Source organism: Lipophrys pholis, assembly GCF_963383615.2.
Source record: "Lipophrys pholis genome assembly, chromosome: 13".
Lineage (NCBI taxonomy): Eukaryota > Metazoa > Chordata > Actinopteri > Blenniiformes > Blenniidae > Lipophrys > Lipophrys pholis.
The window spans coordinates 6,286,412-6,309,523 of NC_137632.1; the positions used below are offsets into that span (position 1 = coordinate 6,286,412).

The following is a 23,112-nucleotide window of genomic DNA, read 5'->3' on the forward strand; positions in this document are numbered from 1 at the left end:
AAAAAAAAAAAAAAGCAACGATGACAACAAAGCACAGTTAACAACTGATTTCGCTGTTCAAATAATAACAGCGGTTCTCGTGAACTGATTTGTTGTCCTGTGGCTAATGTTTGCCATTCTAAGCTTTGTAAGGAGTGAGGCAAATATTTATTCTCATTTTAAATTCAATACAAATCATATGGACATCAGCCACAGTCACGTCTATTCAAACCGTCTAGTATTATCAACTTACCACCTTGTAAAGACGCCACGGATTTGAATGACTTTTGACATGTGGGGGTGTGTCAGTGTGACCACAGCTTGTAAACACAAAACGCAATCACCATGGACACAGAGTCAACAGTTCCGGAATGCTTTAGAAATATATTACTTATTGTGCTGGGAACACAAAAAGGTGAAATCAGCCTGTAAGGGTCGGCGTTACCTGTCACACTCACTCTGACCAAACCTACTTTTATTACAGTAAGTCTGCGATAGCCTACATATTCCCTCTGAATTTCCATTAATGTGGAAACGATTTGAGAAAAGTTTTAGGCATTACAGTGTAGACCTTTATGATGAAGGCAAGTGCATTATTACATTTTCACTTGGGCAACAGTTAATGATTCTGACTGTTCTGTTAAATATCTTCTTCAGGGGTGGAGATAAGCTACTTGATCAGGAACTGATGGAAAAAAAATGAGGTGTGGTCTGAAATGTTATTTTTTTCAGACTAATCGTCCACACCTTAAATATTATGAGCATTACATTGTGAAGAATTACGGCACCGAAGTCATACCCAATCTAATCTCAGCTCAAGAGAAATAAGTCTGTTTTTCCTCCCAATTTTTGGCAGAAAAATCATTGGTATTGTGCACATCTGTGTGGGAATGTTGACCTTATAATGACGTCGTGTCATTGCTATGAAATCGGCAGTTCGATACAGACCAACTTAAAGTCTTTTCTACATAGTTTGAGGCTACCCTGTATTATACACACAAACAGAAATGGTACACACTCGAGTCATCTGTACCTATTATTAATTAGAGCAGTTAGAGATACACTGACCTACCATCAATGAAGTGTCACACAATCTCAGCCCAGAGGGTTGACTTTGAGGATCTATGGAAGATTCTACTGAGTTAGAAAATTGATAACAATTATACCAATCATTTAAAGGGTTGTTTGATATCTTAGCCATTAAAATATGCTTTCTGAAGTAACTTATTATTGCTAAAAATCCCAAATATAAATGAGACTGATGAGAGGAATTAGGACTTTAGGAACACTCCAAATTTAGCCAGTCAGAAGCTACTTTTTGAAGGAATCTAATTATTTATTTTTGTTATATTGCCCCCGATTGTGAAGCCTTTCTCCAACTTTGGTTCAGTGAAACCCTTTCGTTAACGCCTTTTTTCATTAAAACGTGTGCGAGCAAGTTTGATCTGTTTTAAAGTAAAACAATGTTCTAAATTTGCATCTAATGGTGTATCTTTAATGCCTTTAAATCCATGAAGTACAGAAATATCCTTCAACAGCACCTCAAGAGTTTACACCTATTTTAGTCGGAGTATGTATGGGTACTATTGTAAAAAGAATCAAGAGTTCATGACAAAGAATAATTGAGGGATTAAAAAAGAGAAATATTCACCATCCTACTAAGGAGAAGGTTCCTGTGGCTCGCTTAACAGTTAAAATCACCACCTGAAAAACAAAAACAGTTTAAACAACACTTTAGATGACATGAACATCGTCCGTGTGCCGCGTTTGTTTCAAGTAAAATGTTATCAACCAAAGTGAAATATCATGTAAATACTGTGTTATCATCATTGTAATCATATGCTAAGAAACTAGCGGGCTGACAAGGCTGCCATTTATTCCTGCGTGTCTTCTGTGTGTTTGTGCGCTAGTATGCAAACACGTGTGCAAATCAATGACGAGAAGAATAACAAAATGGGGTTTGCATACCAACAAGGAGAGCCAAGATTCAGAAATGTAAATATTTGGAGAGGAACGACACCTCACACATCAGCGCAGGTTTTGAGCCATTTTAACATGCTAGGAGCACGGCGTGCAGATAAATGACAGCTGAAGGGAACGACACAGATACGGGCAGATTTGTTAAGGCTGAAGCCTGATACTCCACATATTTTGTTAAAAGCTGCGTGTGACCCGAAACCGATCCCAGCCAACCCAGAGTGATAACGAAAGAACAAAGGAATGTTGAGAATGACCGAAGCGCCAGTGTGTCCTGAGAGCTTCCGGCAAAACGAAAGAGAGTCCTGCATACAAAACACAGACGGGAATGTCCACAGGACCAGACGAGTGAAATCCCCGTCTGCCTGCACACGTCCTGCACGTTCCCGCTCAGATCCCACTCAACAGCCCACACGGATCACCATAAACCAGCCCCATAACTGTAAACACTCCCTGCTAATGCACAGCCGTGCCAAGAAACGGGGACAACCAAAACAAAAGAAAAATATACATCTATGGAGGAGACACATGGTCATGTACTGCTTAACGGTTTCGACTCACAATAAAATCATCTCAGGTGTGACGCGGACGTTGGGCGTCTTTCTGTGCGGGCTTGGCTTGCTCCGGTTTCCTCCCTTGTGTAAACATTAAAATTTCTATCGGCTAAATCTTGTATTGTGTTCCCTGTGTGGTCCATGCGCGGTGTGACTGTGGGTTTGTTGTATTGCTCTGTGATATATTTAACAAGTGAATTCAACTGAAATGGTAGAAAATTATCTATTCAAAGGCTTATTCTACAGCCTTTCTTTGAGCCTTTGCTTGTTTTTTTTTTCCAGTATTTCCATCAAGTGTACATCTGTAGTTTCCACAAATGTTTCAGGAGTTGCTGAAATTGTTGATTTTGGTCATTTTTCCTTGATGTTTGCGCTGGGTGGTCATTTCAGGCAATAGAGGTCTATCTGATTGGCCAAAATTGACATGCAGAGTGCAAGGAATCAAAGTTGGCCACAGTTGAGTCTTTGCGATGTGTTGATGCCACTATAACAATAAATTTGCCATATATTGTGCAGCACTACTGACAGTACAGGTACATGTGGAGGGAATTTAACAGTCACTAATGATGAGCCTACAAACCAACGTTTTTGGACTGTGGGAGGACATTGAAGAAGCCAGAGAAAACCTTGCATGGATTTTGGAACCAGGCATTTTAGGCAGCATTTACACAACGACGTTTCATCATTTTAATGTTTTCATTTCAAAAAAAGATTCACGGTCACACAGCAATGTCTTGAAAACGATTTAAAAGGAAATGGCAGAAATACTGAAATGATGTAGTGTTCATGTTGGACCACTAGTGGGTGCTGCTGTTTGCTTTTGTAATGAAACCCCGCACTCATGCACGCAGAGAACAATATGCTATAAACAATGGCACAGAGACGAAGTCGAAGCATTTCTGAAAAGTTCCAACTTGGGAGCCATTTTCAAAAGGTTTTTTTCACTGGCTCCGAGCACCGCTGTCGTGTTAACTGACACCTAAAGGTTTTGCGTTTTCACTTGAAAATCTTGTGTAAATGGATCATTTTACCTGTGAAGAGATCGTTAACCACTATATCACCATGTAGGAGAATGCTTTAAAATTAGTGTTGCTGATATATAACAATAAAAGAATTAACAAAGCAGTGAGATCTTTGGTTAACTGCAAATACATATTTTCCAGCTTAATACTGCTCCATGATTTTTGAAAGACAGGTTGATAAAAATGGCACAATTACAAAGGGACGTTGCAGGCACGTATGAATAGTTTGAGTGTGAATATTCCCTCTTCAAAGTTTGACAGAAAATTCAAACCGATATAGCTCGCCAAGTCAATGTGGGCCATCTGTATCTAGGTTATTTCAGCAGTGTACGGGACACATCAGCTGCTTCCCGACTGTGAGTTATTAGTCGTCACAAAAAAAGACATTCAGGGCTTAAGGCAAGACGACATTACTGCCGCATTCTTCCTATTATATAGCTGGGTTAAGAGAGCGGTGATAACCTGCAGCCTGATGCTGCTGACACGCAAAGCTCAACGTACTGACATTCTCACGTTCACAGCACCAGAGAGAGAGAGAGAGAGAGAGAGAGAGAGAGAGAGGGGGAGGGAGGTGTCCTCTATCTGCTTGACCTCAGGGCATGCCAAGCTTAATTTACCAACAGGTGATTTTCCTAATAGATGATCCAACACTCGGGTATTGTTTTGAAAGGGAATATCAATCATCTTTTATTCAAAACAACAGGGTGTGGACGCTGTGTCAAAGCTTCCTGTAACTTCAGCCAGATCTGATTAGAAGTTACATTTATGATACTTTGTGTCTTTACATTTCCCAACTTGTGATCCTTGGAGTCCCTCAGATTGCCTATAAGAACTACGGGCATTCCTCCTCTTCGATCTCTGATTTGCCAAATCATTACAGTGAAGCCACATGCTGGTGGACACTCCCACTCTCAACCAACTACCTTAAAGATAAGCAATGGCAGTTTCTCAGGCATGCCCTACATTCTAGAAATTACTCTTTATATATATATATATATATATATGCAAATACATTTTTGACAACCTCAAGGCAAGAAAACCAGAGAACTTCCTGATGCTTTGCGACCAAGGAGGTTAAGGCGATCCTGGACTTCAGTGAAGATTTAGCAACTAAGACCTCATTTACGCGATAACATCTTCCAAGTGAAAGCTCATCGCATTTTGGGTGTTTACACAGCAACGGTGCACGGAGCTACTGAAAACACAACTTCTAGCGAACGACTCCCGGTTGGAACTCTTTAGAAATGGCCCAGGCTCCATCGTCGTGTAAACGGAGGGAAAATGCAACTTTCTGGAAACGCTTGGGTTCCTTCCCCATGTAGACGGCAGAAACGCAGCTTCTGCACATCACGGCCATAGTAAACACTTCTTCTGCACAAGCACAAGTAGATGGACAATAACAACAATGGCGGTCTCCAGAGTGTCATGACTCCCAGTGCACATTTTCCTGAAAACCAGACAGTTTTCAGCATTTCTGAATTTTTCAGAAGCGAAAAGGAAACAATGAAGAATTTTCACTTGAAACGTTCTTGTGTGAACCGGGGCCTGACACTGCCAAGAGGAGTGACAGAGAACCTGCTCAGGTTGGGTTCTCAATGTCTTTGAGGTAAGAAACAACAAATTCCCGCAAGAACACAGTTGTAATCTGGGTCGAAGAAAAAAACAGCTGCTGTGAGTAACAGAAATTTGACATTTGTAAATTTTAAGGGCCACACTTGAAGATTTTTTCCACACTAGCAGCAGAGGGATGCTGGCAGAGGTGGAAGATTTAGTAATCCCAACAGAAGATGAGCCCCTGAGCCAAGTTCATGGTGAGAAGGTGAAAAATAAATCTCACTGATGCAACTGCTGTTAAATTCTTAGGATTAAAAATGCACCTCTTCCGTTAAATCAAAAGTCCCTGACACAGTCTCAACAACACCAGAACACTGAAATCTTCACAAAGTTACTATTCATTCCTGCGTGTGACCTGAATTAAAATAATCATTTGGATTATTTTTTTGAAGTAAAAAGAACATCAAACTGCACCACAGAACAAGGAAAAAAACTTCTTACTCAAGTAGTAATCTCTACAGTAAATTGTATATTTACACTATTTTGCCCACCACGGCCATATCAATGGCTCTTCTGCACATTGCCTTGAGAGAGGCATGACCCTCAGTTCATAATCTCCTGGGAATTGGTAGTTTAATAGTTGAGTGATCCGTAATAACAATCCAACTTAATGGTGTGTCTATATGAACGACTGTATACTCCCATTGTTTGTGTTTATAGAGTAATGATCTCTGCATGTGTGCGTGGTTTCTTACAAAAACAACTCATCAGTGCCAACTTGTGGCCTGACACACTAACTACATCGTTTTCAGTGTTTCTGCCATTTCAATGTAAACGGACATCGTTTTCAAAACATTGCTGTGTAAACGTAAAACCTTTCTGAGACACTCAAAACGTTGTCGTGTAAATGGGGCCTAAAAGTTGTGGCGTTGTGGTATCTTCATTTAGTAACCAGTGGGCATGTTTGATGGTCACAGGGTGCTTTAGTGCCTCTGGTGTGGGCAGCTTACCCATCGAGAATGGCACCATCAATGATGAAATGTTGGCTGTATATTTCAGTAAAACAACGCCAGAACAGTGTGGCTTCATAGAAGAGTCCAGGTGCTGAATTTATTTATCTGCAGTCCAACACAGCTGCAACAAGCAGGTACAAATCACCAAAAAGATAAGGAGCCACTGGTGTTGACATAATTTGTTTGCATTATATTTGTTTTTCAAAAGCAAGCACAAAAGTAGAATTGTATATTATAACTGTATCGTCTGAAACAGCTGATATCCACGTTAAAATAAACATTGAATATTTAACCAGTGCTATCGTGTCATGGTTTATCTATTGACTTATTCAATGATGCAAATATTTTGTGAAGACACATCTCTACGACAATGTTAAAATCTTATTATGAATGGATTCTTAAATCATCCTATGCTGTCTGAATAAAATTGTATTATTATTATTTAATATCTAATTTAATAAGACAGTATTGTTGCTGAGTTGAAGTGAGTTTTCTGTTGAAATCCTGGACAAACTGAAGTTACAAATGGAGGGATAGAGATGAGGATTGTGCAAGTTGGGTTGCAGACATGTCTTTCCTGATTGCAAAGAATAAATAAAAGTCTGAATTATCATGGAGTGGCCGGGTACTTTGCTCACCTAATAGAGGGCAAAATCAAGCTTGAAATGACTCATGATATAAAATGTATAGTAATCTATAATGAGATTCACCATTTTCTACGGGATGACACATAGCCATGGCTTCAAGGTGTTGTTGTGTTTAATGATCTTTCACTGTGAGAACATCCACAGCTTTAGTCTGTTTAGGGCATTTCTGCGTAGTGTTTATATGTTCTCCTTGTGTGTGCCTGGGTTTTCTCTGGTTACTCTGGTTTCCTCCCACAGTGCAAACATGAGTGTGGGACTCTCTGTCTTTGTACTTGTTGTGTGATGGATTGGTGTCTGGGGTGTACCCTGCCTTCGCCCAAAGTGCGATCGGCTCCAGCTCCACCTCACCTTGAAATGAATGTAAAATTGGGCCACATAGCAATGTTTTCTCTGGAATTGAACACAATTAAAACAACTATTAGAAGGGTCAAAATGTCATTATGGAGCGTCCCCTAAAAAAGTTGAGGCCCAAAACAAGAAAAATAACACGACAACCAACAAAACGAGCAAAACTCAGTTACAAAGTTGACAAAACCGAACTAATCGAGACCCAAGGAGGAACAGGGTGTCTGTCCACGGGGCAAATGTGGACATTGCAGAGGAGTGAATATATCTGGGGGTATAAATTGGACTGGGTAAAGAACACCGAAGCCCTTTACAGGAAGGGCCAAAGCGTTCCCTACTTTTTAAAATGGCTGAGGTCCTTCAACATCTGCTGCACTCAGCTGAAGGTGTTCTATGAGTCGGTGGTGGCGAGCGCCATCCTGTTTTTTGTTGCATGCTGGGGCAGCAAGCCGAGGGCGGCCGACACAAACAGGCTCAACAAACTCAGGCCAGCGACTTAGTGGGGGGTGGAGATGGACTCTGTACAGGTGGGCTCAGAACGGGGGTGGGTCCAGTCCAAACTGAGGTCCGTCCCGAACAATGTCCTGGTCAGCAGCAGGATCACCTTCAGTAGGACTCACACCATTGAAGTGAAAGATCCCTCATTCCTTCCTGTGGCCATAAGACTTCACGACTCCTTGAAAATAGAGTTTCTTGTGTTTTTCTGTTGTTCTTTCTATACTTATTCTAGTCACTGCTTAGCCCTGTGTATATTAATATCTAACATTACTTTTAATTTCATTTTGTCTTATGGATATTTAAACTTCTATTGTATTTATTGTGTTCTATTCTGTGAGGAGGAACGCCATAAAGAATTTCCCTCTGGCCTTAATAAAAGTATATATATCCTCTGGAGCAAATACTGAGCAGCAATACTGGTTCAAAACGATGCAGAACAACTCAAGCGCGTTCGGCTGTGCAGTATTACGTGTCGTTTGTCGATATGTACACCCAGAAGTCATTACTTTAATAATCCGCCTGTAGGTGAGACTCATTGAGAGGCCTAATGTCATGTTAATTAGTGCCGTTAATGAAACATTACAGTTAAATAAGCCAATTAACGCAGCTAGCATGACGGACGGCTCAATGCTACCGATGGAGCTTAGTGTCAAGAGCCTTGCGGGTGTCAGGCCTTTGTTCATTACCTAATCAATCGAGTAATTAATGAGAAAGAGGTCAACATCAGTGAGTGGTTTAAATCCGCTCACCTGAGACCTCCATAGCAGAAAGACGCGATGCAGCTAACTGGCTAATTAGCCCAAAAGCTAAAGTAGTTCAGTGACGTTAGGTACTTACGCATCGATAGTCCTCTGAGTCTGTATTAAAGAAACCGCAGCGTGAGTGCTTACTCGTCAGCTTTGGTGTTACACTGTCCATTTTTTTATTAACATCAATTTTGAGACAATTTAGCTCCGATTTGTTTTTGTTTTTGCAGCTAGCGTCAAGATTACTTCCGGTTTCTACGGTGCGCTCAGAAGGACAAAAAGTATGACTACGCGTCTGAGCCGAGAGCTTCCCGAAGTTACAGCTCATACCGATATCACATGTTTTCAATGTCATATTTATGTATTGAAAGAGAATAAACTACAATGACCGCTAGGTCCAGAACGCATAGACATAATACTCAATGTTGTCACACAGATTAACTCGAGACAATACACAGACAGAACGATCCTATACTAAATTCACTTTTTATTCAAATGTTTTCAAAAGGCAAGGCGAATTTATTCATATAGCACCATTCAGACACAATGCAATCCACAGTGCTTTACAATGAAATATAGGAAATACATGAAAACATGCCATTTCAGAGTCAAAATCGATTAAAATGATGAAATACCATAAAACAAAGTGATTAAGAATGGCATAATAAATAAAGTTAAACTTTTATCAAAATAAAGGTAATAAAATGAGCACAATCTATTGTTCAATAGAAAGACTGAGCAAATAATAGTGTTAAGGCCTGATTTAAAAGAAAAGTGAGAGTGTCAGCAGGAAGTGTTTTCCACAGGTGAGGAGTGTAGTAACTAATAGCCGCTTCACCTTGTTTCTACTGACTGGCAACACTTAGTGAAGCTCTTCCTGAGGACCTCGGGGGTCTGGAAGTTTCATATTCTTCTCGTAAATCTGAGATGTATTTAAGCCCGAGACCATTCAGAGCTTTATAGACAAGAAAAAGACAAAGTACGCACTCAAATTAATGATTTGGGTTGAACGTCATATTTCATTTCTGATACAGGCAATAAAAGTTTTGGAATACAAGAGTGAAATGACACGGTCAGAAAATGTCTCTGTATCTTCCTAAATGTCAGTTGTTGAAAAAAAGTTCTCATCTGCGGTGCAGACTGCACATCATTTGGCTGCAAAACTTAAGCACAATATACAAAGACAGCTATGTTTCCCAAAAATTCAACTAGTCCAGTCCAACTGTTTCATTAAATGAGGCAAAGTAAAAGACAAAGAAACGCTTGTGACCCTTCATCTCTCAGACAATGAACAGGAAATGTGGTCGAAGTTGTTTTTTGTTTTTAGTGTTACAGCTGATGCATCACCTTGTACTGAACCAGGCTGTAATAGGAGTTGACAAAGAAGCGAGTAAACGGAGATGCTGCCTCCTCCTATAGTCCTGCTCATATCTCAGCATTAAGATCAGTATCTCATGCCTCTTTTATGGAATATTTAAGAGACAGGTCTGAGGTCTTTGATACTAAATGCTCAGAACCCAGAGCTTTTTGTAAATGGATGGTCGGGTGGGCGATCGTGCTGGACTCAACTCAGAAAGATTTTCTTGAAGCGGTGTCTGAACTGGAGACAGCGCCGAAAGAAAAAAGTGACGTTGAAAGTTTGAACTTCAACTAAGCAAAGAATGCAAACTGATCTTTGCTCTACAGCTCTGCTGGAGTTTCAATATGTATCTTCCTCCACATAGGATATGCGCTTTCTTTACACGTGACAATTAATGCACAAAATGTAACGCAAAAAGAGCACAAACCCGGGAAGGAGCTGAGGTCTATTTCTGCAGGTACTGTTTCCTGCCTCCATTATAAAAATGCAAATACAGGTGAATAAAATACACCTGTGATGAGACCCTGTGACATTCTTAATGTTTATTATCCGTGATCCACTGAACTGAAGCAATAGCCTCAAGTAATCACCTTAAGGCCAATGATACGGTTCATCTGAGCAGGAGGCCAGCATGTTGAAAAGTGTGTTACTTTAGTTCTTAAGGTGGACCACAGTGGCTGCATTGCTTGTAAACAGGCTCGAGCACAAATGAGAGATAATTTTCATGGTGTGTCGGTTTAATGAGATTTAATGAGACTCTTTTCGATTGACTTCACCTACACCCTACTCCTCCTACTTATCTCTGTTGACAGGATTTGACATTCTTCTTATATCCGGCAACTCCCCGACTTGTTTTTGACATGAACTCCAGTCAAGAGCAACCAGATAAATAGACCTTCGTCTCCAGTTTTTTTCTTTGTGGCCTTGGTGGACTTCTGAGGTACAGTCAGCCCATCGTAGAAAAGATTCACCACCATTTTACACGTTTGTAACAAGACCTCTTCAGTACCATCAAAAACAGATAGTAATATTGAAGAACTGGAAGATGTTGATATTTTAGTGGGGAGCCGAGGCAGAAGCGCTCGCCCATTGTACATTTTTGCCTATACAGCCATAAAATCTAACTAAATCCAAGTAGCGTGATCTCAAAAGGGATTTGTTGAGCAATTTTGAGACAAACAAGACAACCTACATTTAATCAAAACTTTTCTGATTTTGGTCTGTTAAGTTATTCATCCAGAGTCATTTATTGAACATAAAACATGACAAATATCAAATGGCAATCTACCGAAGAGGAATTTTGAAGTATAGCTCATACAAACTTGCTCATCCTTTGTTATGCAGTGTTTCAGGTGTTTATTGGAGTACAGGCAATCCTACAGCTTTGTGTTCTCAAAGTTGCTGTATGAGAACTGAGAGTTGAAACCTTTTAGGAGAAATTGACGAAACGTTTTGGAGGATTTCGTTTCCAGGCAGGAGTTTGTGAGGAGAAAAAAAAAAAAAAAAGAGTCAGTGGAAAATGAGACTCAGCTGGAAATGGGTGTGTTGCTCCTTATTGACCTATTGTGGGACTGAAACTACAGCTGTACCCGATGGCCTTTGGAACCGTCACCGTCAATTACTCAAACTTCACTGGAGAATCTCTGATATTTCGACAAATAACCTAAAACAGCACGAGCAGCCATGTATCCGAGAAGTACACAACACTCGACTGTATTCACTGAGATACAATAACTTGAACCCAGAAAGCAATCAAATTTTATTTAACAATGTTTGCTGGTTTTAGGTTTTACAGTTTGTAAAGAAAATCCACCTGAAAATATCACACAATGTGAGAATTTTAAAAGAAAGTGTTTATAATTGCATTCAAAATGATCTTACGTGGACTCCTGCAGTACCTGCTTAGGCTGTGTAGTTTCACAGTTTAAGTAGTTCAAGGTGTACCCGCTTGAAACTTGACTGACAGGTAAAGGTAGCATTCCTCATCCTGCAGGTAATTGTTGATCCACCTCTTCCTGGTATCTATAGGAGCAGTTTCATTTAACTGGTTGTGTTCTGCTAATCTTTCGCCACCTTTACGAGCACAGATAATCCTACAAATTGCATGAACACACTGAATATTAGTTTTTAAAAGGTTGCAAATATGAACCAAAGATATGTGGTTTGATCCAGTTTTTGTTTCCTGGAAGGAGCACAGTCTTCTTGTTTTTTTTTTTTTTTTTAAGATATTGCATAATGTCATTTATGGAGCCCATTTTATTCAGGTGGCTTAGAGCAAACAGAATGTGCAGGGAACAAGTTCCAAGAGCGAAGTTCAGAAAGTGAACAAGATAAACAATGATATTGTTTATACAGCAATAATTGTATTTTAAAGTTATTGGGATGGAGATAAATACATCCATGAGAGATGCATAAAAAGTAAATTTTTTTTTGGGGGGGGGGGGGGGTACTGTTGTCAGTTGATGCATAATGACCTGAAATTTGTGTCTAATAATTTATGTCCAGATGAAGTTTAGCTGTTAAATGTCAGTGCACCTGAGAACTTTGAGGGTTCTCGTCTACATGCTCCAAGATACATTACTTTTACCCAAATGTCCCCTATGAATTAAGATATATAATCAAAGTGAGCCAATTCTGTTTACGAAATAAGAAATGGATGCATCTAGTCAAGTGTAATCATGCACGACACAAAATCCAAGAGTAAAATTCATATAAAAGTTTATTTTTGAAACAAATGTCCGTATAAAAAGAGTGCACAAGATGCACACAAAAGCACTTGCTGAATTTGACAGATGGACCTCATCATAGTATTACCACAACAGAGAACAGACTAAAAGACAGTGACAACAATGACAGCATCTCATGGAAACCCTCATTATTCTCCATAAAAAGGAGAATTATCATACGATTCCAGTTCACTGGCCATGTAGGACGCCAGGAGATCATGGACAGCTACAATAAGCGTCTGCCTCCTTCCAAGCAAAACAATTTAAAAGACACGAGACACGTCAGACTGAAAGGATCAGTCATCATACACAGACAAGTCTATCCGAACACACCGACATCATCAGCGCCACAGACAGGATGCTAAATCTTTTGTCAATATTCCCTCGGAGGGGCAGTTCGAAAGCACACGTCACTGGCTGACACCATCCACTCCTTTTTAAAAACATTGAAATAAAAACAGGCTCTTAAACATACAGTGTGAGGTAATAAATACACTTTAAATAAAAGTATTAAATATGTTTCATTTGTGTTTCACGTGATCTGAATGCACATTGTGTAAAACACCCGAGTGCAAAGCATGAGAGTTTAGTAACAAGTACACAAAGGCTTTCCACGGGATCAACACATCCACATCCAGTCATTACAGCAGGGTAGACCAACACCATGTGGGCCCGTGGACAGTCAAAGGCTGCTTCAAATACTTTGTCCATTGATTTCATCACTATGGTGGCAGCAACACGGCCCATTGAGAAAAGTCAGTTCAGGCACTCCAACCAACAGAGAAAAAAAAAAAAAAAGAAAAAGGAAAGCTTTTCAGTATTTGTGGTCACAGAGTGATCACCGGGTGTTACTGGCCCCAGCCTCCGATGCCAGCCTCCTTCTTGTAGCACTTTGTCAGACAGTTGGCCTGCTGCGTCAGCTTGGACAGCACTCCGTGGAGCCCGACCAGGTGAAACTGGAACTGCTTCTCCAGATCCTCTTCCTCGTCGTCGTCGTCCTCCTCCTCGGAGGACGACAGCGACATGGAGGAAAAGGAGGAAGAGGAGGACGAGGTGGAGGCGGAGGAGTTCGTGCGGTTGATCTTCAGGCTCTCCTTGCACCTCTCGTCGGCCGCGGCGCACCGGACGCCCCACTCGATGTCAGTGCGGATGGACTTGAGCAGCTGGTAGTGGCTGTACATGTCTCCCTCGTCCACGTCCGCCTTCAGGGAGCTCAGCTCACTGTGCTCGTCCACGGGGACGTCCCGCAGCAGGCTGGGCACCATGACGGTCTGGTCCATGTTGTTCACGGCGCCGATGAAGCTGTTCATGGCGTTGAAAAGGGAGTTCTTCTGCTTGGGGGTCTCCTGCATCTGCATCTGCATCTGCATCATCATCATGTCTGCGAGTTGTCTTCTTTTCTTTGTCAGAGCCCTGATTTGAGTCTGATCGGCTTAAAGAAGAGGCTGCTTGTCTGTAATGCGGTTGCAGGGATTGGCTGTCCCGTAAATCAGACGAGTGGTGTTGCTGGTTGGCCTCACTTCCTGAGTTTCTTTTTTCGCCCACCTCTCTTGGGTGTCTGTGCTCGTTTCCTTCTTGCTGAAAAGTGCGGCGCGTGAGCACGTCTTATAAGCAGGTGGTTTATTTGAAGGCGGTCCTCGCAACCTGTTTGTCAAGTTCCTCCCAAAGCACCGTAACCGGACCCAAATGACCTGAAATAGCACCCAACAGAAAGGTTTAGAGGCTGTAGGAGAGGCTCCAAGTTGACAGATCGGACAGACAACACAGTAAACAAGCATCTTCTGCAAGTCAGAAGCAACAAGCACATGGGTTGTTAATGTTTGACGCGCGGCGCTTCGCCGTGCGCTTTTTTACGCACGGCTCTACTCACCGTCTGCGGTGCGCTTTGCCCGATGGAGACGAAAGAACCGAGGGCTGTTACATCACCTCTACATACGCTGTTCCGACGAGCCACGCAGCTGCAGCGTGTAGAGGAGATGTCTGATCGGGCTGACCGGTCTCATGAATATTCATCAGCCGAGCCATCAGCCCACCGCTCGGGCTCCCGGTGAAGCCAATCACACGGCCATGTCCGCTTCAGAGGCGGGACAAATCAAGTGAAGTGCTCTGATTAAATGAAAAAAAAAAAAAAAAAAAAAAAAGTAGAAGTAGAAGCAACATGTGCCGGTGGTCTCTCACGCTTTTTGGACTTTATTCAAACTCTAAACTACCGTGGTTTTTCCCGGAAGTCATCAGATAGCCTTTTACATTTATTTTATTTATAGTTTTATGTGTTTGCAGTCTGTCTGTGACAATGTCATCATGACTTTTCAGATTAGTGCAGTCTCTGCCCACAACCACTGTAACTCTTCAATACTGTGCTGACTGGCGTTCTACCGCTGTTCAAGAAATACCTTTATTTAAGTACAATATGTTATGCCTGAAAGAACCAGGGTGAAGAACTCAGATAATATACAATATATTAAAATAAATGGTTAAATTGATTGTTTTTCTTTAGTGACATTACTCACATCAAAATATCTGATTGAGTTAACAAGAGTGGCACTGTTCTGTTTATTTAACAATGAATAAAGACATGCATTTCTTATTGTTTAATGTTAATCTGAATCATGGTTTTAAAAGTTCAGGATATTGTAATTGTGACATTGAAATTCAGCAGTATTTAGTAAGAATAGTAATGTTTATTTGACTTTCCTCTATCCGAAATATATTTTCTCTGGTCCTTGTGACCTGATACTGTATGGAAATCTACCGGGATATTTAATGATATTTTGTGCATTATCGGAGCAACGAATAATAATCCAAATTAGTAGAGAAATTGTGTGAAGTAATTGGCATAATATTAAGAAGTATCCCACCAAAAATACATCCTTGTTTTAACTGCCCAATTACAAGGCCGTTATAGTGATAAAATAGGTTGTGAAAATATCATAAAAGGGCAAGTTTACTCTTTACTGAGTTCTACTTTCACACCAGCAGGAATATATCAGGCCTGCTTATTTCCCCTTAGGGTATCTTTAGTCTCTAACCCAGGTGAAGCACTGACTGGATTTTCAGATTACACTAAAAAGCAAATTGTTGCACCAGCCGGTTTCCAGCAGCGATGGTGGATAGCTGATTTTCCTCTACCCTTCTGTTGCTGGTAAACAGGAGGACTCCCACACAGCCCCTGCATTAAAAATAGCCCAGCATTAGCACTTCATACATTATATGCACTGGTGGGAGGACTCAGCCTGAAATTTGAGCTTTGGTAAACACTTCTGGTAAAGGTGAAACAGTCTAAACATGTTTTGTTGCAGTGTGACTATCAACAGAATGTGTATGAGCAATATCCCCAGAGAGGAAATGTTCCCAAATGGTCCTCCCAGGGCCTTTTTTTTTTAATGCACATTAGTCATTGTCTTGAAGTTGTGTGAAAAGACTTCTCAGCTGTGTATATTTGCCTTCATAGGTTTTACCGTCAAGCCCTAGAAACGGATGTATCATTAATTGTAAGTAGTTTTAATGTGTTCACACTCCATTTAGGTCATCCTAAACTCCTGGGTAAACAGTGAGATCATCATGTCGTACCATAACTTACTGTACCATGTCGGAACATTCCGTATTGTACTCGATTGTATTACCGGAGCATTCCAACTCAGTCAGGATTACTTTGTGTTGCATAATATCACATTGCATCATGCAGAAGTGGGAGAATGTCCATCAGGCCTAAAGGTGGGGGGGCATCCTATTAATCTGCACTGCTGATGTCACTTTAGATTTAAATGAATATAGTGACATTAATAAAAGTTAACTTCCATATAAGTTCAACCAGGCATTGTGATATTGGGAAGAGTCATAAAAAAAAGTCATCATTCAGGAGAAGCTTGTTTATATCTCACGGTTTACTGACAACATGCACAATTACAAATGAATCAACTTTGTTGTCTCTAAATGTATTCTGGTGTAAAAGACTGGTTTCCTATTGTACCTTACCAGATCATGTGGTATAATATTGTGTGATATCAAAATATATTGTGTAAAAAGGTATTGTACAATTTAGTGTTGAGATGTTTGGTTTCAAATAATATCATATTGCATTATATCATGTTGATCACCTTGTCATGCATTATATTGTACTTCATTTTTGGGCATATTGCACCATGGCAGATCTCACATGTTGTTGGAAGTCACATCATAATTGTATTACAATATATAGTAAAATAAACAACAACATATATGTGATCATGATTTACGACCCGAGTGAAAGGTGTTTCTCTGAGGTCCTTTCTGAAATTCCTTGAGAGTTTCATCGAAAGACATCTTTTGTTTTTTCGAAAGTGGAACTCACCGCCTCCGGACATCAGGATGACAAAGCCTCTTGGTATTTTAAGTTTCTTCTCGATGATCAAGCTTGTGATGGGGTCAGTGGTCCACATGTATAAAGCTGATTCATGGACTTTACCTGATGTTTAACCTGTTTGTTTGATTTTTAACAGCCAACCACTTTGGGTTGCTTATTGATCATGTTTTAAAGTGGTAGAAGAACAAAATCCTGCCTTGTTTCTAATGTGAGACGAAGCTTGAATAACCCACAAAGAAGTTTAAATGCATTAAACTGGTTTAAAAACATCTGAATGGGCTTGGACCTTAAAACAGGGCAGAGACAGTGAGCTGGCACTGAAATATGACACTATGTGCTCAGGAAGCTATTCATGTGGGTACAGTTTGTTTTAGATACAGAAAAATTAATCAGCATTCAAAAATTGTTGCTCAGCAGGAACAAGAAGTATGTGAGCAGGAATGTAAAACCTGCCCTGTGAGCTTTTTCTTTCTTTCTCTCTCCATCCCGTCCTACTTCCGTGTCCTTTCTTGGTCACGTCCCTCTTCTCTTCATTTTTTCGTGACACTGCAGACACACTAATGACCTCGTCTGAGACTTGGGCTCGGGGATGTACTGGCTTCAAACGATAACGCAGTGGAAAGCTGTTAAATATTAAAACCAATGTATCTTTATTATCAGTAACATCTACGAGACGTAAAGCAGCATCTATGCAGAAAGGCCCCACAAACTCTTCTTGTATCACACCTGGTTTATTCACATATAAATCTGATTTTTAACATAGTCTAAGTCAGACTTTATTATTTCAGTTTCAGTGATTATCAGCATCAGGATTCATTCCATTGGTGAACAAGCTGACAAATAACAGTTGCTGGGTGAAAGAAAGGCGGCCGGCCTATTCTGCTTTGACAGGAGGTCACAGCAATCAGTCATTGCAACTCGCACGGTTCTCAGATTTTTTATGCTGGAGGCATTTCCTGCCACAACTGGGATTTGAACCAAGGTTCCCCACACTTAAAGCGTGGAGCCCGAAGAAAGTACTTGTTGTAAACTGTTGTAAATAACACAAAACTCAGTTCTGAACTCTGAAGGGGAGTGGATGTAAAAAAAAAAAAGAAAAAGGCATAAAATCAAGTACTTTATAATGTATTTAGTCACTTTCCACTTGCCACATTCCCTCGATCCCAAATCTGCCCCGGAAGCGACATTTCAGGAACACATATGTACTAATCTTAGCCCCCCCCTCTGGAGATAAGCAGATCCTCGTTCTAGTCAGGGAAAAAAAAAAAAAAGCAGGTCAGCAGAGCCACAGTGCCACTACTGCCGAGCAGAGATCTGATAGAAACGGTCTCTGGCTTTGCTTTCTCAACAGGGCTGTCAATCACAGGCCCCACCTCGCTGACTCTCTCTATTCTCCTGTGAGAGGCCTTTCCTCTTGTCAGAGGACGCACTGCGCCTCAATGCAACAGCGAACCCTGGATCAGTTCGGGAGGGTTTCTCGATTGTGTGTCATGTCAGAAGCTGAGCATCCACCGATTACGGCGGGTGTCATCATCATCCCAGCGGCTTCAAAGAGTGAGGAAGAGGGGAGAAAGTGGAGGTGCCGGGGAGGGCTGCAGGGGGGGGGGGGGGACTGGTGCGCTGTGCAATAGGAACAGGCAGCTTGAGAGGGAACTCTCGTACTTGTCATCACGACTGCGTGTTGCTCAAAAGTGTGAGGCGGCCTGGGTGTCTGCCTTCAGCAGGCGAGCTGGAGGCGAAGCAGCAGCAACAATTAGAACAACAGCAGCAAGAACAACGACTCCGACAGACCGCGGGGGAAAGGACAGGACTGCTGTGTGTGTGTGTGTGTGTGTGTGTGTGTGTGTGTGTGTGTGTGTGTGTGTGTGTGTGTGTGTGTGTGTGTGTGTGTGTGTGTGTGTGTGTGTGGTTCTTGCACGGAGAGGGCACTTTACAACCCGCCCCTCCCCCACCCTGCAAGTTTTGAAAATGAAATTCATAATAAGATCACATTAAAGCAGTCAAAGTAATTCCTGTCATGAATTTAATAAGAGTTTTAATCTGATTAAACCGCCATTTGAAAACATTTCCTTTATACCGAGCTGGGTGAGCCACTCAATTAGTATTATAATTTGTTGCAGTTCATCTCTGAAACAACTGATACGTGCTACCCAACAGCAGTCACTTCAAAACAGTGGCGCTAGAGAGCTTTGGGGAGGGACGCAATCTAATTGCCGTGGGGTTGCTATTTCACAGCATCAATTTTTTTCTGTAAGTTTAAAACTGAATCGTGATGGAAATTAAAAAGTGTCATGAAATAGGTTTCAGGACAAAATGACAAAAGCAACGGTGACAACAGTTACAGACTACAAATAAAAAGCTGATGTTTTAAATGAAAATATTTGTGGTTTTGATTGCCAACAGGTCAAAACAGCTGTTACCAATAATACTTTAAAATATGAAAAAACATTAACAGATCCATGTTCAACATTCATCCTCAAACTGCAACTTGACGTGAGACAGTATCTGTGTGTTGTGGGAGTTTTGAGTGCTTCATTTTTATTTTCAATATTTTTTGATGTGTTATATGTGAATCTCAAGCCAACACAACCTAAAAACCCAGTTTCAGTATTCATAATACAAACATGACAGAGACACGTCCCAATGCTGGTCGAAGTCATTGCTCACTGCGTTCTCACACTCGATCATGATAACATCAGTAGATTGTTAACTATTGTTGAATGTGGTTGTTTAGGACAGACAAGGGAAGTTTATGTCCTGCGTGAGAAAAAACAAAACAAAAACAAAGGTTGTTCTTTTTCCTCACTTTGTACAAGGTTTGAGAAATCGTGTTGCTGTAGTTCATGCGTTAGATGCCACCCTGCTCCGAGACAGATGGCTGCACTAAATAACTTGCTGTCAGGCTTTCTGGAGGGCTTGATGATGACAGATTCTCTGAATTCAGGTGTGTTGGAGCGGAAGTCATCTGACAGATGTAGGACAGTATTCCTTTCAAGATCGGGGCTGGACATCACTGATCTGAACTGATAGATGTGTCGGCTATTTTGGCTTTTGTTCTCTGACATAAACTCAGAGCACAAAATTTGAGGCTTTCCAATTAAAAGGCCAGTCTTTTACCCTTTTGTTTGGGGGAGTGACCTCATTTGGTAACTTCTCCATTTCTTATCGCGTCCTTCTAAACCTTAATTATAGCTTGATTGAGAGAATAAGTACTCATGCCAAACACAGATATGTGCTGTCGAAGTGCAAGTCACTAATATGTGCTTTAACCAAAACGTGAGCCCATATCTATTTATTTTATTACGTTATATAGTATAACAGCACGAACCAAGACCGTATTTGTGATAGAAAAAGAAACACATGTGTGCTTTTGGTCAGTTTAAGGCTCATCACCACAAGTCTTTGTGTAAGTGGCACATAATTCACATACACGAAGCAATTTAAAACGGCTAAATTGCTTCTCTGTGATTGACATTTTCAACATTTCCAAGCATTTCAAGGAGTGACCTATAGACCACAAGACATGGTGAAAGAAAAAATCCAGGTTACATTCTAATTTATTGTGGAATATGTTTTCAATTAAAAAAAAAAAAAGAAAGAAAAAAAACATACAATGATGTCAAACCACTTTTTGTTTTAATTAAAAAAAAAAAAAAAAAAGGTGTGTAAATGGTCTCCCCTCTCAGTAATTAGACCGGTCCTGGTCCTGGAGGGCTGCTGCCCTGCATGTCTCAGATGCCACACGGCGCCAAGACACCTGATTACGATGAGTAATCCGCTATCAGGCTTTCTGCTGTGCTTGATGATGACACATTAATTAGATTCAGGTCAGTTGGAGCGGGGAGACAACCAAAGGGTGCAGGATTGTCCTTTTCTCAGGCCCTGGAAAACATCTGGTCCGATGACCAGACTTTGCTTTCTATGATTAGAATGACTGAGTCTTACCGCGTGTGTTTCAGATGCAACCCTACTCCAAGTAATCTGATGACGGCAACATCATCATATTAGAACGGCTGCCTCCAGCTCTGGTTCCCTGGATGTTTCAGATGCCACACTGCTTCAAGACACCAGGTTGCAACGAGGTGTTATCAGGCTCTCAGCAGCACTCCGTCACAGATTTATTAGAATCAGGTGTTTTAGGGCCAGGAGGTCTGCAGCCATTTCATCTCGAGTGGGTCGGACCGGTTAAAAAGAGCCACAATAAATTAAGTTTGAACTGTAAAGGTTCACTTTGTGGCGCTGAGTGTATATGTGATGAAAGTAAAATGTTTATATGTTCGCAAAACCAAACATTTACGGAAAATTCCCGCAATCTCAACGTAAAATCAATTTTAATGAAACCTTGTCATGAACAATAGAGTGAAATGTCCCAAATAACATATCCTAAATCTTATCCTATCCTCATCATTTGAGGAAAGTTTGATAGCAACAAGATTGGTCTGTTTCATGGCAGAATCACTGATATCTCAGCTCGGGTTGTAGTGCAGTGTTGTGTTGTGTTGTGTTGTGTGGTGTTGTGTGGTGTTGTGTTCGCGACTCTCAAAAATTTTGCTTGACCTATTTTGAGTTGATTTTCTTTGATTATACAAACCCAATTGCTAAAGCTTATTGTCGACAGAGCTTATCACCTACATCCTTGGACATTAAATTAAAGCGAACACCTTGTAGTTCCTAGTGATGTGTAAAACCTTACAAACTGCGTATAGTAAAAAAAAACAAAAAAACAAGAACATTTGAAAACCTCTGGAACACTGGGTGAAGAAAAATACATCATTTTCAGGGAGGACAGTCCTCAAGGGGGAAAAAAAATCAATGATTTCTTTGCCATTTTTGTAATTTGCTTGTTGGTTTGACGGACCAGATTGAAGCCTCTTGCCGGCCGGTTTTGGCCCACGGGCCTTACGTTAGACACCCACGACATAGGACCAGCCAGGACGGTAGCACTTTAGAGCCAGGAGTGACCACTCCTCTCTCCTCTCTCCTCTCTGACAAATGTGGGTTATTTGCAGCCCCCCGCCCCCCCCCCCCCCCCCCCCTCTTTTTTTTTTTTAGCCGATGACAATAAAAGACGCGCAAAATGCAAATTAGCGGCTTCGCCCTAAAGAGTCTGGTGATTAATGTCTATGGGGAATCACACTCTGCGTTGCTGGATGAGGCGTTATAAAATCACAAGGCTACGATCAAACCTTTCAATAAAAGTCTGAAGATGTCTAAAGATTGTGTTTGAATGGGAGAGAAATAAAAAAAAAAAAAAAAAAAAAAAAAAAACGCGGGCCGCCGACTAGATTCGCCGTTCCATAATTAGACTGGCTGCGCACGAACGTGTCTGCGCGCCCCGGACTCCCGTTTTGTGTGTCTGCGTGAGTAATAGCGCTTCCCCGGTGAATGCCTCCCTCCAGCCTATAACCCATTATGTGCAGTCAGGAGGCGGAGGCGCGGTCGAGGCAGGGCGCACGAGCCAGAGGCACGCACGCTCCATTAGCGGACCCACTGCCGCGTCACTCTGCCGGTAATTTGCGTAACGAGATCGGAGCGAGCCCCGTCTGTCGGTCGGCTCGGTATCCCCCCCCCCCCCCCCACACCTCCATATCCGTCCTCTGTTTTTCCTGCCTTGTTTCCGATGCAGCCCGCAGCAGCAGCAGAGGAGGAGGAGGAGGAGGAGGAGGAGGAGGAGGAGGAGGAGGGGGAGGGGGAGGAGGAGGAGGGGGAGGAGGAGGAGGAGGAGAGACGGGGAGAGACGGGAGATGTGTGCGCGATGCTCCCACGAATGCGGTTTCCTCTCCGCGTTTTCCTTTTTTTCTAAAGGCGCCAGAGTTCCGTTTTCCACCGATACCCAAGCGCCATCACGTGGATGCGGATGGTATTAACTCAGTGCGTAAAAAAAAACAAAAAACATCGATGGTGAACCTCCGTGAAATACACACACCTTTTTTTTTTTTATAACATTAAAGAAATACACTATATTAAGCCTTTTGTTTTTAAACGCGCTTTTACTTTCTTAATATGTGGTTTTATTTCAATCATGTTAATGTAATATTATGTACATCTTTGCCTTGAATATGAACGGTTCTAAACAAATAAACCTGTCTTAGAGTGTTTTTTCCAGAATTGATTTTTAGTGTGTTTTGCCTAAATGTGCAGAATGTTTGCAGGCTGGCATGACGCAGAAACCATTTCTTCTAAGTGAGGTGGCCAGGTCTACACACGAGGCAGTTATTAAATCCACCTATTCATTATTTGTACCTCCTATCACCTCCCTCATCCCCTGCTGATTATTTAATAAGTGGTTGGCAATAACGAGCACCTTCACCCACACTGCCGCGTGTAGTTCTCCATCTGTACAGTGGAG

At 41.4% G+C, this 23,112-nt stretch overlaps 2 protein-coding genes across 3 annotated transcripts in view; both read right to left on the reverse strand.

Annotated features, from left to right (window-relative positions):
* Window positions 1-8,591, reverse strand: part of LOC308119156 (cyclic AMP receptor-like protein A) — a 69,466-nt gene extending 60,875 nt beyond the window's left edge. For both annotated transcript variants that reach the window (XM_080479003.1, XM_080479002.1), the window contains exons 1-2: window positions 8,427-8,591; window positions 1,631-1,683 (exon numbers count right to left, since the gene is read on the reverse strand). In XM_080479003.1, coding sequence (XP_080335129.1) covers window positions 1,631-1,683; window positions 8,427-8,507 — 134 coding nt within the window. In that variant the 5' untranslated portion in view covers window positions 8,508-8,591. The remainder of the gene's footprint in view (window positions 1-1,630; window positions 1,684-8,426) is intronic.
* Window positions 8,592-12,396: 3,805 nt separating this feature from the next.
* Window positions 12,397-14,403, reverse strand: LOC308119152 (mid1-interacting protein 1-B-like). Its single transcript, XM_080478997.1, has 2 exons — window positions 14,292-14,403; window positions 12,397-14,112 (listed from the first exon to the last, which is right to left on the reverse strand). The coding sequence occupies exon 2, from the start codon at window positions 13,798-13,800 to the stop codon at window positions 13,270-13,272; it is 531 nt and encodes a 176-aa protein (XP_080335123.1). The 5' UTR covers window positions 13,801-14,112; window positions 14,292-14,403; the 3' UTR covers window positions 12,397-13,269.
* Between the last annotated feature and the right edge of the window lie 8,709 nt (window positions 14,404-23,112).